The sequence below is a fragment of the Coloeus monedula genome (genome assembly GCF_965178545.1).
Source record: "Coloeus monedula genome assembly, chromosome: 1".
Taxonomy (NCBI): domain Eukaryota; kingdom Metazoa; phylum Chordata; class Aves; order Passeriformes; family Corvidae; genus Coloeus; species Coloeus monedula.
The window spans coordinates 4,443,758-4,460,232 of NC_138781.1; the positions used below are offsets into that span (position 1 = coordinate 4,443,758).

The 16,475-nt window shown below is 45.6% G+C and overlaps 1 protein-coding gene across 1 annotated transcript in view; it reads left to right on the top strand.

The window, feature by feature from the left end:
- Positions 1-4,854: 4,854 nt before the first annotated feature.
- OXSR1 (oxidative stress responsive kinase 1) overlaps positions 4,855-16,475 on the top strand; it is an 88,300-nt gene continuing 76,679 nt past the window's right edge. Inside the window, exon 1 of the mRNA XM_082289738.1 lies at positions 4,855-5,106. Within this exon, the coding sequence (XP_082145864.1) occupies positions 5,037-5,106 (70 nt within the window). The 5' untranslated portion in view covers positions 4,855-5,036. The remainder of the gene's footprint in view (positions 5,107-16,475) is intronic.

Genomic DNA, 16,475 nt, shown 5'->3' on the forward strand with positions numbered 1-16,475 from the left:
CCATTTGTCCATCAGGGTCTGGCTGCTTGCAGCAGGCTTATTTTGCACATTCAAGAATCAGGGAAAATGCTCTGAAACACATTTTCATCCGCTGTCCTGGTCAGCTGCTTAGAAAATGCTTTATGATGGAGATTTACCCTCCACAGAAGAGGCCAGTGGGAAAACCTTTCTGTCCTCAGAAGCTGTGACATTCCCAGGGTGCAAAGAGGTACAGGCATGTGAAGTGTCTTTCATTGGCTTCTGTAAAGACAAAGAGGAATGAAGAAAGCATTATTGTAAACCAGAGCAGAGCAAGGGCTGATAATTAAATGGTAATTCAGGTATGTGGTAATCAAGATCTTGTTATAATTATTTCTCAAGCCTGGCATTGATTTTATATTAGATTGGAAGGAGGCAGCAAAGCTTTAATTTGTAACAGAGAGGGTTAAATGGCTTTCAATTTATGTACTAAAAAAATCACAAACTTAGCAGAAAAGAGTAAGAAGAAAAAAACTTGTCTTGGTCATAAACTCTTTGCTTGTTTCCTGGAGCTTAAAATCTGGGGGATATTTTCAATGGAGGAAGTAAGAGAGCAGCACAGATTTTCTACTGAGAGGCAGAGTGTTGGGATGAGAAGTGTGTTTGAAGAGCAAAAGCTGATTTCAGTAAACACCCTGTGAGAACCAGAATCCACCTGTTAAAACCGGGCCTTCAGCTACTTGACTTCAAAGTGACCTCAAAGCTGAATTTAAAATGGCTCAGTGACGGGGTGGAGATACAGGGTAGCACACAGGATCACTTAGGAAAACCTGCCGGTGTGGTTTAGACTGGAATTTAGCTTGTGGTTTGAAAACAGCTATTATTAAAAGCTTGCTCCAGTTGGAGGGTTTGAAATCACTGCTGCTTCCTCCACTGCAGGGTCCTCACCTCATTTCTCCAAACCCAAAGCAAAGCTGCCAGAAGAAACCCCTGGAGATCAAGTGCAGTGCCTGCCTTTGTTTGTTGGAGAGGAAACTGCCTTGTACTTAGTTAAGTAATCAGCTGCAATTTGATAGAGTAAGGTCCCTTCAATAAACCTGGAAGCGTTTCCATGAAGAGAGAACAGCGGGCAAATTCTGCAGTGGAACAAGGTCAGGCATTCTGCTCGAGGACAGTGCCTTGCCCAGCTCTGAAGGCAATCAAACAGGCATTGTTGGGCTCCCCTCAGCCCAGGCCTGTACCAGGCAGCTCCACAGGCACATTACTGCCTTTGTTTGCACCAGCCCTGGGAGCCACTGCACTTCCACACAGAGGTTTATGGTGCCTTAAAGAGCCTTAAACCATAAACACGGCAACAAATGCCCTGGCTCTGAACACCACTGAACTGTGACAGCAAATGCCTCTGTGTGGCTTTGCTGAAAGAGCAACTTTGGCTTAAACTCTAACAAGAAGACAATTATATATCTGGGAGGCTGCATGACTAGAAAGATTAAAACTGCAGGGCCTCGATACACAAATGGGAGTTTAAATTAGTTTTCTATGACCCAAGTGTAAATGAAGTTAGTTTATGTTCGCAACTGTGATGATGATCATAGAATCATAAAACAGTTTGGGTTGGAAGGGACGTTTAAAGGACATCTAGTCCAACCTCCCTGCAATGAGCAGGGACATTTTCAATGACATCAGGTTGCTCAGAGCCCCATCCAACCTGACCTTGAATATTTGCAGGAATGGGGCATTACCATACCTCTCTGGGCAACCTGTGCCAGTGCCTCACCACCCTTGTGATAAAAAACTTCTTTCTGATATCTCATCTAAACTGACAATCCTTCAGTTTAAAGTCACTCCCCCTTGTCCCATTGCAACATGCCCTGCTAAAAAGTTTGTTCCCATTTTTATTACAGGCCCCCTTCAAGTACCAAAAAACCCCAGTAAGATCTCCCTTGAGCCTCCTCTTCTCCAGGCTGAACAAACCCAACTCCCCATAGCAGAGGTGCTCCAGCATCTTTGTGGCCTCCCCTGCACTTGCTCCAACAGGTCCATGTCCTTCCTGTGCTGGCACCCTGGAGCTGGATGCAGCACTGCAGGTGGGGTCTCACCAGAGTAGAGGAAAGGGGCAGAATCACCTCCCTTGACCTGCTGATAAAATCCATCCACCATCAAAGACCCTTTCCAGGTACTAAAGGTAGCAATGTCTGGACATCAGAATCACCAGCGTGTGCATTAAACATCATTTTTACAATATTACATGGATGGAAAAACCAAGCAAAGAGCTGGATAGTGCCAGTAAGTTTCACTGAAACAATAAGTAGTTGGCCCAGAAATGCAGGAAACCATGTGCCTTCTGAGAAGGGGAGCATTTTGTGTGAGAGCATGCATTGTGTGCCTGGTGTACCAAGGCTTTGGCAGCGGAACACCAGCCCCAGGATATCAGTGAAATGCAGGAGTCAGGGGACAGCCTCCATTCTGCTGCAGAATCAATGGAGGAGGAGAGTCCTGCTTGCCCTGATCTGTGGTGTTTTACTGGAAGTCAAAAAAAATCAGGAAACCCAGCTCTGGAATTTTTTTTTCTCAGGGCATTTTTTTTTTTTTTCTCAGGCTGCAGCCTTCCCACCTGAAAGATATCTGAAGTTTTTCCACTCTCAGTCTTCCCTAAAGCCTAGTCCAGAGTGGAGGTGGATACACCAGGAAGCTGCTTTTCCACTTCAGATTTCCACTAAAATTTCTTGTTATTACAACAGAGCACTTGATTCAGCAGCAGCACTTCACAGCTCTTTTATAAATAGAGGCACTGCCTCTGCCCTGAGGAGCTCACAGCCTACACGAGACAGGCGAAATACAGCAAATCAGGAAAAAGAGGATGAGCAGGAGCGATGAAAGAGGACAAGGTACAGCTTGGAGGTCTGAAGTTGGCTAAGGAATAAAAGCTTTATGGAATCCAGTTCCATGTTTTCATCCCTCACCAGACTCAGGCTGGAACAACCTACTGAATGAATGAGTGCAACAGCAACCCCTGACTTTTGAGAGACTCAAAATGCTGACTTCATTAAAAAAAATAATGCAAAATTTATGAGACCTGGAGTCTCTGAGTGAATGAGAGATTTGGGTTTAAAAATATAGAAATGCATTTTTCGCTGCAGAGCTGGAAAACTAAAATGCAGCACTCATCTCTCTATGCCCACGTGGCCACTAGTGGTCTTGCCAGTGCACATTTTAAATTTTAATTTTGATCAAAGCCTGTAGTTATTCTTAAAGAACAAGGCTCATTGTGGGCCTAATCCGGCCCCAGTGGTCTAAAGCAGTAAGTTTTAGCATTGCCTTCAGGAAGAGGATTTTCAGCCCAGAATAAGAGAATCCAAAAGATGGTTCTGAATTTAAAACTGCAGTGGTAAAATTAAGTGTATAAGTCTCTTTTTGTTGGTGGTGCCTGGCTCAGATCCATTTTTAACATGCTGTTAGCTATCAGAAATATGACACTGGCTACCCCAGTGCCTGCTCTAGGGGTAAAACCTGTTTTTAATTGCTATATAAACTCCTTTTATAACATGGTTAAAAGATCACAGAGATGGTTCCAAGCAGTAATTAAGGCCTATTTAGCAAATATTAAAAATTGCTCAGCAGGGGAATGTTTAACACAGACAAGCAGAAAAACAAACAGCTTTTCAGTTGGAGGTTCTGCCTTATGACAGTGTTGGAGTGCCTGCGCAGCAGCGAGCGAGATGGGGCTGTGGGGCTTTTTTGTGGAACACAGAAAAGAGTAGAAGGAAGGAGTTGGTGTCCTGCATTAGGGCTCAAGTGAAAGCACTGTGGTCAGACTATGCCTTTGGCAGTGGCCCTCCACAAAGCCTGGTTCACCAGAGGCATCTCAGGAATTTGTCTTAATAAACTAAAAATACATGTAACTGATGTTCTTTGACCCGCAGAAGAGCCTGACATCAAGCCACAAGAAGAACAGTGATCAGCAAAGAAGGATGAAACCTGATACTGAGATTCCAAGTCGGTTCTCCTGATGGTTACTGTCCTGCACTGTAATAGTGAGATGCTGTTTTCTCTCTTTTTATGTTGGTGGGAAAAAAAATCCTCAAACTACAAGCAATTTAAATGTATATACATTAGACAGAAACATCAGCCTTTGTGGGTCCATGGTGCCACTCAGCCTTGTATTCCTCACTCTTTTTGTTTTCCTCAATGACCACCAGATGTACCTGAATGCATCCAGACAAAAAAAGCTTCGGGTGCAAAGCCTTAAACCATAGGATGAGCGCACAGGACATCTCCATGAGGGCGTTGGACATATCCACGAACGCTAGAACTGCAGCGTGGAGCGGAGAACTGCCCGTCCTCGGGGGCTGAGAGAATACCAGGCCTCCTGATGCCTCACACCCACACACTATTTTTAAACACGGAATGTGCATCCCTGGAGCGCCTGGGCCGGGCTCCGCTGCCGCCCGCAGGCTCCGGATCGCCTCAGGGCAGGATCAGGCCCAGCCCCGCGGGCGCAGGGACCCGGGAAAGGCCGGCACATGATTGGCAGCCGCTCGGCCAATAGAAGCAGCGGATCCGGCAGCGGGCAGCCAATCGTTGCCGCTCTTAAGCGGCACCCGCTCCCGCCCTGTGCTTGAGGGCGGGGACGATGTTTGCAGCCGCCATCTTGTGTGTGGCATCCCCGCCCTTTCCTTAAGGACTCCTCCTCCGCCCTTCTCTTTGGAATCCCTCCTTACCGGCCCGTCCCCTGAGGCCGGTGGTGATAACCGAGCAAACCGTGGCGCAGTCGCCTTGTGGTGGCGGGCAGGGAGTCGCCAAGCCACGCTCAAGATGGCGGCGGGCGGTTCCCCGCCGTGGCGGGCGGGGCGCACGCGGTGACGTGCGGCGCTCCGGGCATGGGCAGGTGCAGGAGGTGGCGGCGGCCGGAGTTGGGCCGGCGGTAGCGGCGGGAGAGGAGGAGGCGGAGGAGGAGGGGGCTCGGGCTCGGCCAGGGTTCGGGGACAGCCGGGACACCGCAGCGCCTCCTCTCCGCTCCCTCGCCCCTCGGGGACGCTCCCCCTCGCGGCGCGGAGGGCGGCGGGCGCGGCGCGGCCATGGCCGAGGAGTCCAGCGCGCTGCCCTGGTCCATCAACAAGGATGACTACGAGCTGCAGGAGGTCATCGGTGAGCGGTCATCGGGGTTTGGGGGGGTGGGGGGTGTGCAGGGTGCCTCTCGGATGTGGGGGTGTGAGTCGGCTGAGGGAAGGGGGGGTCCGACTCCCCTCAGCTGAGGGGAATCCTGTCACACACCCCGCAAAGGAGTGGGACTGTGTGGCTGCCCCCTCCTTCAGCCATGTGAGGGTGTGAGAGGATCCGTTCCCGCACACTGAGCTGTATGAGGGTCTGGGGGACCCCTCAGCTGAGGGGGGTTTGTCCCCCCGCTCTGATGGGTGTGAGGGTCGGGGTACCCCTCAGCTGGGAGGGGTCCCGTCGCACACACCCCGTCACGGACTGGGACTGTGTGACCACCCCCCCGCCCCGTTCTCCAGCCACGTATGTAGGAAGGATGTGAGAGGATCTGTCCCCCCGCCTTGCGGGGAACTCTGAGGGGCGTGAGGGTCTGTGTGAGTCCCCTGCTGAGGCTGCTGCCCCTCCTCATCTGTGTGTGGGGCCCATGGAAGGTGATGTGGGTCTGCCCCATCCCAGGAGAGGATTGCGGTGGTCGCGGGGACACCTCCCTGGCAGGGGGCTCGTCCCTGGCCTCTGCCCGCACCTCTGGGCAGGGTCTGTGTCTCGTGTCGGGGTGAGCGGGACGGGGTACGCTTTCGGGGGGCTTTTCTTCCCATCACGGTGTGATCTGGATGTGCTGGAATGTGAGGTGGTCAGCGGGAGTGAACTCCAGAGCTTGCGTGGGCTCTCTCATTCTGGGGCACCCCCGTTCGTTTTGGGGCGATCACACCTCTCAGCAGTTTCGGAGCCCCGCGCTGCTTTGGTCCCTGCACGGAGGGCTTGGTAGAGCCGCCGAATGAGCCTTTTATCCTGGAATTTTGCTGCTGCCGTGCATTTTCATTCATTGTCCTTAGCTCGAGGCCCCAGCCCTTGCTCTCTCCATTAAACATTTTTTTTTTTCCTTCTTCACTCTCTCTTGCCTTTAAACTGCCCAGTTGCCAAAGGCCTCCCGCTGTACTGATTTATTGGCTATCTCGACCATTTTGTTGGGGTGTGTTTGAGGGATATATTGCTCTAGGGCGAGTGTGTGACACATCAGAGGTGGTGCCACAGGTGACTCTAAGGTCAGTACCTCCCGTCTCACCCTCCGGAGGCACGAATGAAGCAGGAGGTGGCTCCCGGCCAGAGGGTTTTAGGAAGGAGGTTAATTCTTTGAGTAATCTTTGAGGAGTGCTTTCATTTGAAGTTTCTAAATGACGTAGCACTGTCATGCCCAGGCTTTCTATCTCTGCCTCCTCGGGAGGCTTGTTTTCTGTTGAGGGCGGGAGAGTCTGTGAAAATGCTGTTTTAAGAGGTTAAATTCTTAGCATTGTTTAAAAGTAGGAAGGAACTAAAGCTGTGGAGTGGGGGAAATCCTTCTGGAAATCCCTGTTGCTCTGTGGGATCAGGCTTTGTCCTCTCCCTCTGCTCAGAGGGAGCAGCAGTGCTTTAGGAAGGAGACCAACTACCTGTAAAGACAGAGAAGATGAAATCCTCAGACCAACCCTTTAAATCTCCTGGAAATTGTGCCCTGGGGAGGAGGATGTTTAGCCTCCCTGAGGAGCAGGAGATACAGGTGTGGGGCAGAAGGGGGAGAACATGCCACCCATTTCCTGGGGAAAGAGAACTGCATTTCTCTGTGTAGGAAATACTTCCTTTTCTTTTGAGAGCCTGCAAAGGGGTGCTTTGTGGTGGCACAAAGGAAGGATTTGGACCTGAGCAATCAAGGATAGGAGCGAATGCCTCTTTGTAACTGGGGAGCAGGGTGGGATGGGAACAAAAGGGAATGTAAATACACTTCTGCTCTTGGGAGAACTTGCTGCTGGAGACGCGCATCCCACAGCCTCAGAGTGTGAGGAGGAGCACAGACGTGTTGTCTCGTGTTAACTGACAGAACTTGGGGAGAAATCTGGAAAAAATGTTTAATTTCTTCTCTATCCCCTGTCCCTCTGCAAACTGAGTTTCTGGATGTCGCCTGCTCACTGAAAGGTTGTGTTGGCATTTTGGCATGTGATGGAGTGTACACTGAGATGTGTATATTGCAAACATATGGTTTCTCTTTTTAACTTTCCCGTCCCCCGCCCCCCCTTTACTCATTTCAAACACTGGTGTGTCTGCCAGCGGCCTGGATGGAGATGTGACGCAAGTTTCCTAGCACGTATATGATTTGTGGGACAAAATGTCACTGTGTTAACTGAGCTGGTCTGCCTTGCCTCCTGCTTCATGTCTCCTGTAAACCTCAAGGGTTTTTGTTTTGTTGTTGTTGTTGTTTTTTTTTTTTGTTGTTGTTTTTTTTTGTTTTTTTTTGTTGAGCTCTCTTTTTAACTGAAGAGCTGTAAAGGTCCTTCAGCACAGAACAAAGAGACATTCTCTTGTGGAAAGAGATGAACCTTGCACTGGTGCTTTTAAAGGATTTAACTTGTTTCCTGATGAAAAAAACCCATAACTCTTAAAATATAGAGTAAATTTTGAGATTACCAGCTCAGCTGTTTCTTCACATGGAATAACGAAAATCCATTTGTAGTCTAATTCTTTAATTTGTACTTGCTTTGCCTGAAAACAGCCATATGTGGCTTTTATTGAATGTGGATGGTTCCATACCACTCAAGTACGGGAATAGAAAAAGCAAGTTTCCTACCTGCAAAGAGAACTTGTACTGTAAAACTGCCCCCCTGATTCTGGCTAATACTATATATAAATAAAAAAGGATTACTTGGCACCAGGGATGACTCATTATAAAGGTATGGATTAATATCCATGTTGATTATGCTTGGTTAGTGTTAATAACTGCTGAGTAGCCTCCTTAGGCTTAAATAACTTCCAGTATGCTGAATCAAGGAACTTCGATCAGATGATAACCTAATTTCATTTTAAGAAAGGATAAAATGCAGGTGGGGTAGAGGAAGCAATTTATAAAGCATTTCAGTGAAATGTACCCCCAGAGTAGTGAGAGTTCTGCAGGTGAATAGGGCCTTTGGAGACACTGCAATTTTGATGTAAAAAGCAGAATATAGTCTGTGCCGTGGTGGTGGTTGTGAAGGTGGTTGGTCTTCTGAGCGTGGATTGCATATAAATTACTGCAGTCTTCTTTTTGAAGCCTGAAATAAATTCGACCTCATGCTGCTTGTGCTGATCAGATACACAGGCAGGTTCCCCTGGATCTCACAATTCCTCTTGGAAATGCTGGTAGCAGGAGTGAAGTTGGTTGGAACTGGGTCATTCTCATTTTGCTACTTTTTTGGAAAGATGAGAGCAGTGCTGACTGTGGCTGTTTGATTTAGGAGCATCCCCTTTGCTGCAAACAGCCCGTGCCAGAAACAGGAGATAAATTAGTGGTGGGAATGCTCCCATGCTCTGTTCCTGTGCCCTCTCTCCCCTGACAGATTCCTTCGCAGCGATGAGGACAGTGCAGGCTGCATGAACAGATGTGGTGGGAGTTTCTTATCCCATCAGAAATCAAGCCTAAATTGAAAACTGAAGTCACCATTTAAGGAATGATTAGTTTCTTTAATGACTGCGGTTTGAGTAGCTTTGGAGTTGGGCTTTGCCTGTGAACATGTTGATCTTTTGGGGCTGTATATTTAGATTTCTATCTGTGTTCATCCCAGCCCTGTGTGGGAGAAATTTTTTTTCACAGGTACAGAGGACCTTCTTAGAATTAAGATTTCTGCTCTCCCAAATTTTATCAAAGTGTCCGTGGTCATCTGTCTGATGCTTCTGTAGAAGTCTCATGTGCCATTGAAGAAGAGCAGGAGCGATTGGGGTCTTTGGATGTAAAAACCAGGCTGGAATGGGAGGTTCTTGTCCAATGACTTTAGGGATTGTTTTTTTTTTCCTTGGAGCGTGGTGTTCATTGCTAGCTGTGGTGCCTGTGTGCTGGCTGCAGCCAGTTTCACACGCCTGATTATTTAAAACCCATTCAAGAAAAATGTTACACTGTACAAAATATAACTGCCTGAGCTCTAAATGGAGTGTTTAGGATTCAGTCTTGGTGCCATATGTTTTGTTTTAGCATTTTCTTGTGGATTCCCACTCCTCCCCCCCCCCAGCTTTGCTGAGCAAAATTGATTCCTACACTGTATTCCCAGTATTCAGGCTGGTTAATTCATTTGAAGACTTGCTTTGTGTGCTCATTTTTTCCACATAAAGTTGGTGGAAAAGCCTTAGTTGTTTTATATTATGTTAAAACTTATATTAAATTGACTTTGGGCAAATACAGATAAGTTAAAAAAATGTGAGCAGTCATTCATAGTACTTGGTCTGCTTGGGCATTGAAGTGAGAGATGCTCAGTACCAGTTTCTCAGCTGCTTGGATGTAGACAAGTATGTCTTGTGTGATCCTGAGTGCAACAGAATAGCCAAGCTACTCCTGCATCCAGGCTACCTTGCCTTTGGACACTCGACACATCTCATTTCTTTAAGACCTTTGATACCATTGCCCTGCTAGAATTAGAGCTGAAATGAGTTGCTTTTCACCCATGGGGAGGTGAAAGCAAAAGGTGTTTGGTTGTTCGTGTGCCTTTGTTTAGTGCTTCTGTTGTCTGTGCCCTGATAGGAAGGAGGATAAAATGCAGCAGAACGGCAGGATAAAGGCAGCTGAATGAGGACTTACAAAGCCAAGCAGTGATGGAGGAGGCTGGCTGGGAAGAACACCTGGTTGTTAGCCTTGCCTACTGGTTTGAGGGGACAGCAGGGACAGATCCTGCTGTTTTCAGCTATTCTGGGGTATTAAGAAAAAAAGCCAGCATGCAGGGTGTTTCATGTGGAAGTAGTTCACACTTTCCTGGGTTTCGTTTCTATGTAGCAGTTGCTTCCAGTACTGTTAGGTACCTGGACCGATTAATGTTTAACACTTCAATTTCTCAAGAATCCATTTAAATAGTTTCAGTTTAATGCAAATATCTTTGCTGGTGCTGGGAAGTGTGTCTGTACTGTGCTCCTGAACACACCTGAGGGTTGTACGTGCTGCCTGACAAATGCATGCCTGGGAGGCTTCTTGCTTCTTCAGCTGATGAAATCTTGAAGAGAATCAACTCTTCCCCAGAACGTTTGTCTGTTTAAACTTGGCAGCATCTCTTTTCTTTCCAAGTGTTAGCAGCTTGCCCACTAAGCCAGAGTCTAGAGATGTAATATTTTAATAAAAGTTGGAGCTCTTTAAAATGATGGCAATACCACTTATTGCTAATAGTATTAGTGCGTAGCAACAAACTGTGTCTTGGTCAAATTTTCTTGGAAGATTTCCCCGAAAATGGACAATATCCATCATGAATTGCTGCAGCCGTAAATTTAGCTGTGGACATGATAATGGAGTGCTTGTAAACTTGGTGTTATTAAACTTTCTTAATAGGGAGAGACAGACTTGAGGGCTTTGTGGGTGTAGAAGAATAGCTGTTGGAACAGTGGAATTTGGCATTGCAAAATCTTTCAAATATCAGGATGCTGGGGCTTTCCAGACAAGTTGAGCTATTATCCTGCACTCCCTTTAGAATCAAACAACTGAGATGCAGATCTGAAGGACTTGGCTCTCAAAGCTGCTACAGTTTCCTGTGACTTCACCTAAGGGAGTTCAGCCTTGACATTTCTAAAAAACACATGAAACTCCATCTCTCTTCCTGGCAGCCACACGGGAAAGTCTTGGAGACAGGGTTAGGTCCCTGGCTGACAGGCAGTCCAGGCTCTTAATCAGAAGGTCTTAGCTCTTGGTGTGTGAGAAGAGATAGGGTACCTCTGGTAGAGGCAGAATAATGCATATACTAATGAAGGGAGTCAGACTTAAGAACAAAATCCAACTTGTCTGGCTTGAGTAAGACAAGATCACTTTAGCAAATGGTGTAACTACAGCTGAATGGCAGCAGGGATACAGATGCCTGACTGGGTCCATGGTACTGAGTCAGAATTTCTCATGTCCCTTGTGTGCATGAACACAGATGAAGAGACTGACTTAGTGTGGGATTCTGTCAGCCCTAAGTTTGATCCCTTAACTTGTCTGAGCATGTTGTTTGCCTTGAAACACTACTAATGAGTGGGGTTTTCATGTTAATCATCACAGCCTGCATATTCCTTGGTTTTAACCATATTAGGTGGTCCTGTCACATTGTACAAGCAGGTAGGGATTTGTGGTGATACAAGTGCACAAACGAAAAATCCAGTACTTCTTTTCACAACTATTCAACAGCTACAACAACCAGCAAAGCTTTTTTCCAAGTCCTTTCTCTCATCACTCCCCAAGGTTCTTAAAGATTGCTGTTTTCTGGTGTGCACCACTGCACACAGAACTTTTGCTTAATGCAAATTTTCTTGTAATTAGGAGAAATTCCATCCTGGAAAAAATACTGGTTATGTATCAGCTTCCATCAAGCTAGGGTCTAATGTGCCTTGCCAGGATTTCTGAGACCTTTTTGGTTCTACATACTGGGAAGTCTGCAGGGGATGACTGTCTTCCACTCTTAGAGGCTTCACATCCCATCCATGAATGAAGTACAGAATAAATTCAGAGCACAGATTCATTTTCTCACCAAATTACCATATTAGGCAAATCTTCCTTCCACCTCCCATCCCTTACAGTTTTATACAGTTTGTACTGCATGCTTGTGAAATGACACCTTCAAAGTCTGATAACTCAGTCAAATTAAAATGCATTTGTGAGTGAATACAGAAAAGCTTTTCTGAATGAGGCTTTAATTTTTTGCCAGATTTCAATTTTCTGCTCCAACCACTTTGTCTTGAGAGTTTGGGGCGGGGGACAGAAAATATTCTTGTTTTCTTTCATTTCACTTTTCCATGCTAAACTGACTTTATAGCATTCTCTCCAATGGATATTTCCTTCAGGCAGGAAATGAGCCTATGTAAATTCATTCTGTAAAGAGAAGGTACAAGCAGCTGTTAAAGAATAGTGTGAATTGAAATACTTCAGTGATCATCTCTTACTGTAGTAAATTCTCCTTGAGTTTTGCCACAGTATTACCGTTTTATTGTCATGAACGGTAATTTAAGGACAAACTTTACTTTTATTGCTAGCACCTTGCTATTAATAAAGCTGTGTGGGAGGATGCTGTTCCCATTTCATCCATCCACAGAGTTGAATTAAGTTAAAACAGCAGAAGGAAAATTTGACCTTAAGTACCCACCTGACTTCTGGTAAGATCTGTCCAGTTGTATCCTCTGGTGGCTTATTGTGTGGAAGAATTGAAGTTGGCTTTTGTCTTATTGCAGAGTTAATTGACAAATTTTGCAGTTCCTTAGAGGGGAGGGTGTTGTCAAGTAGGAAGATGTCTAAAAAACTATCTGTGAATGTAGAATTGTGTTGAGGTACTTGTGGCAGGATGTGAGATTATTGCATATTGGGGCAGTTCAACGCGTTTTGTAAAACTGATGGTTTACTAAACATTGGATGAAAGCTCCATAGTTACTATTGGACAGGTTGTGCATTTTCAAATTTGGTTCAGTCCCAGTTAGGCCCTTGCTCATTTTCAGTCTTCGGGGGATTTTAAGTCCATCTCCTTAGGTCCTGGGGTTCATTCCAGCTCTTCTGAGAAGGAAGCCATGAAAACAGTGCAGAGGGTATTGGAAAATGATGGTATTTGAAAAGTGAGAGAGCACATTAATGGATGTGGGATGAGAGCACTTACAGAATATTTTTCTTAACAAAATTTTGGGCTCAGCTGTGCTCTGAGCTGATACCTGTTGAGGTAAGTGGGGCAGCTGAAACTGCAGTTGGGAATTTCAGGCTGTCTCCATCTTCAGGCAGGCAACACAGTATTAGGTTATCTTGATGGCTTGAAAACTTGTCATTTAAAGGCAGCGCTTCTTGTTGTGCAGTAAACACCTTTCCTGCAAAATCCACAGGGATGGATTTAATGATGTCAATTTTCAGGACAAAACCGGAAAGCTCCTGTCACTTATTTTGCTGAGACACAGAGCTAGTGAGGACTCCCAGGGTTGTGGAGTTCAGTTCCCTGCTCTGGCTGATGCCAAATTGTATAATCCCTATACCGAATTAATGAATGCTTGTGCTGGAAATGGCACATGGGGGAATTACTGACACACGTTCTATTAAACACTCAAATCTCCCTGTGACCCTGTCATTGCTGGATGAAACAGCTGCTTAATGGATTCCCCACGATAGTGGGAAGTAACAATGCCTTGTCTTTCATAGCATGTGGCTGAGGCTTGGTGGTTTCTTACACCACTTGCTTTATGTTCAGGCTGTATCTGCAGGGACAATTCCCTGTGGAGGCACAGGGAAGCTGAACCTTGACGTTTGTGCCGTCTCCAAACCTTAAAGGCATTGATGCAAATGTCTCCAGTTTGTGATTCCTCAAGATCTACCAATGGAAATGGAGTTATTTGGAAACTTGATGTGTATATGTCTTGTATGTATATGTCTTTACTTCCTAGGCCACTTCTTTGTGAAACTTTCTATCTCTCATCATGTGAGGTAGTTATAAAATCATAGAGTCATGGGATCATTAAGATTGGAAAAGACCTTTAAGATTATCGAGTCCAGCCATTAATGCAGCCTGTTCTGATGCCTGACCACCCTTTCAGTGAAGGTTTTTCTAATATCCAATATCAGCCTCCCCTGGTGCAACATGAGGTCATTTCCTCTCATCCTGTCACTTGTTACCTGGGAGAGGAGACTCACTCCCACCTTGCTACAGCCTCCTTTCAGGGAGTTGTAGATGGCAATAAGGTCCCCTCCAGGAGCACCAAGCAAGTTGAAAGGTGAAGCCATAAGTTCCATCCTTTCACTAAAGTAAAAATAGTCATTGAGGATGCCAATTGCTGTCTAATAAATAGCTTGGTATTAACAGCTAATAAATACCTTGGTATTGACTTGCAGCAAACTATATTTCACTGGAAAAAGCATCTTGAGCATGAACAGTTTTCCTGTTGAACGACTCACCAATGCAAATCTTGTTTGAACAGCTGAGAGGCCTGATGAACTGGCAACCTCAGCTCAGTTATCTGTCCAGATACTAAGGCTCAGGATGGTTCTCATTACCCTTGGTTAGAGAATGTAGTTTTTAACCAATGGGCTAATCTTGTGTGCTGAACAGACTAACAGATGCAGAAAATATTTACTAGATCAAGATATTTGCTGAAAAGAAAGGATAATAGCCTTTGAGAGAGGATATATCTGATACTTAAAAGCTTGTTTACCTAAAATAACCATGGTACTATCAAACATCTGCACTGTAAGCAGACAGATTGTTCTGTTAAGTGGAACCCCGGCCAAATAAAATATCCTCTACAGTTGACAATTACATTTGAGAGACAGAGTTCAGAGATAAAGATTGGAAGGGAAGAAAGGAGAACACTGGCTTGGCTACTGTACCAGTGCTGTGTTTTGAGCCTTGGTAATACCTGATGACAGCCAGCATGATATTTACATTGCTGCATATACCATAAAGGCAACTGACAGTAATTAAAAGGGAACGATGAACCTTCTCCACTAAAATTGCTGTGTTTGGAGATGTTTGCGCCTGCTTTCCATCCTGTAGAATTAACACTGCATAGCTGCAGTGCCCTTTAAATTAGCCAGAGATGTTGGCACAAAATCAAATAAATATAATTGGTTTCAAACTGAAAATCTAATTTAGGCATGCTAATAGCATCTTAAGTAAATGTGGCAGGTCACGCAGGACTTGTGTAACTAGCCCTTTGAGCTTACTGTAGTTACTGCCATGGGGAAAATGGTCTCAGAGGTGTTCCCCAAATCACCTGGGTACCTTGGACAGCTGGAGGGTGTTTTCTTAAAGCATGATGGGAACATCTGCTAGTCTGGACTCATTTGGGGTATGTGAGGGCTGCGGGAGGTTAGGCATACAGCCAAGAGCAGCACTCTCTGCCACCCTCTCTTCCATGCTTTGGTGTTTGCAGTGGAAATGTTGGAGGACTATCAGATGGGCTGATACTCCTCCCTGGTAATCCTCTCTGCTGGTACCTTCTGTGGCCAGTGGCTTTTCCCCTGGTCTTTTTTTTTTTTTCTTGCATTCCTTGCTCTGGAGTGGAGTCTGATGCTGGGGGGCTGCAGCTCTGTCATAGGGAGGCAGTGGAAAGCTTGCCTTGGCTGCCTGTGCTGTGGGCTGGTGCCTGCAGATGAAATCAAACAGCAAGGTGACCGGGTGACAACTTTGTCACATATCTTGCTGACATGCTTTGCATGGCCAGCCCTATTCCTCGCCCTCTGTTCCAGTCCTGGCCTGTTTTATATTGACAGGCTGACCGTTTTCTCTTCAAGCCTGTCACTTCCCTCCTTAGTCTGTGAGGATTCTCAGCCTAAATGTTTGCCGAAGGTGGAAAACAGATGACATTTTTCTGTGTTCAGGGCCTATGAGATATTGAAAGATTTTTGAGAGAACAATGTGGTGTGGGGTGGGGTGAAAACTTCCATAAGACTCCCTTTCCTTTCTGCAGAAACCTTGGCATTGAGTCGTTTAGATTACAGTAGCTAACCTCTCTCCAGCTTAGAAATCAATGTCATTTATTTATTTATAGTGTAGAGTTCAGTGGGGCCACGGGAAGATGTACCTATCTGTGGGTATTGCCCATCAGTTGCTGATGGCTCTGGAAATAATACTGGACTTATTACAAGTGATTGGATTTGGGTTTATATTACTTCCTCCAAGTCTGAGATGTGAATTAAAGACTTGGGCAATAAGTCTGCAGCATTGAGTGTTTTTGTATTGATGGACCACTGGATGGGAAGCGTGTTTAAACGAGTGCTGGCAGCACTGCGTGATCTTTGCTGGCTTACCATCCTGCTCCACTGTACATGGAGCACTAGGAATCTTGAGAAGTACATTGTCTTACATGGGCAGAAACATCTGAGCTCTGGACAGGATGTGTGGTTTTCAGTGGTATTGTCGACTGCGAGAGCTCTCGTCAAGATGGTGAATAACTCACTGTCAGCAAGTTTATGTGCTGTTAAATGTTTTGGCTCTATTTCTAACTGGACTGCAGACTTTCAAAATATGCTTCTTATTTTCTGAAATTCTTTGAGCATGCTTGATTAATGCTGGAATATCAGTTGTCTGTTTGACACTGCAGGTGCTGACATAAATTGAGCAAAGACTCTCAGGTTTTGGGAAGACACATAATGGTGTCTTAACAGAAATCGCTTGTGTTGTGAGCACTGTTGGAAATCTTTGGCCTCACAACTTGCACAGAATCTCGAACTACTTGAACTCTGGCTGCACTGGAATAAATGATCAGAGAGCATTGCCAAGTGATACACCTGCAATTTAAATGAAACAACAGGAATTCACAAGTGAAAACTGCTTTTTCCAGTTCCTCCTTCCAATTCTTCAGTAAAAGGTCTAGACTGTAGTCATTATATGTGC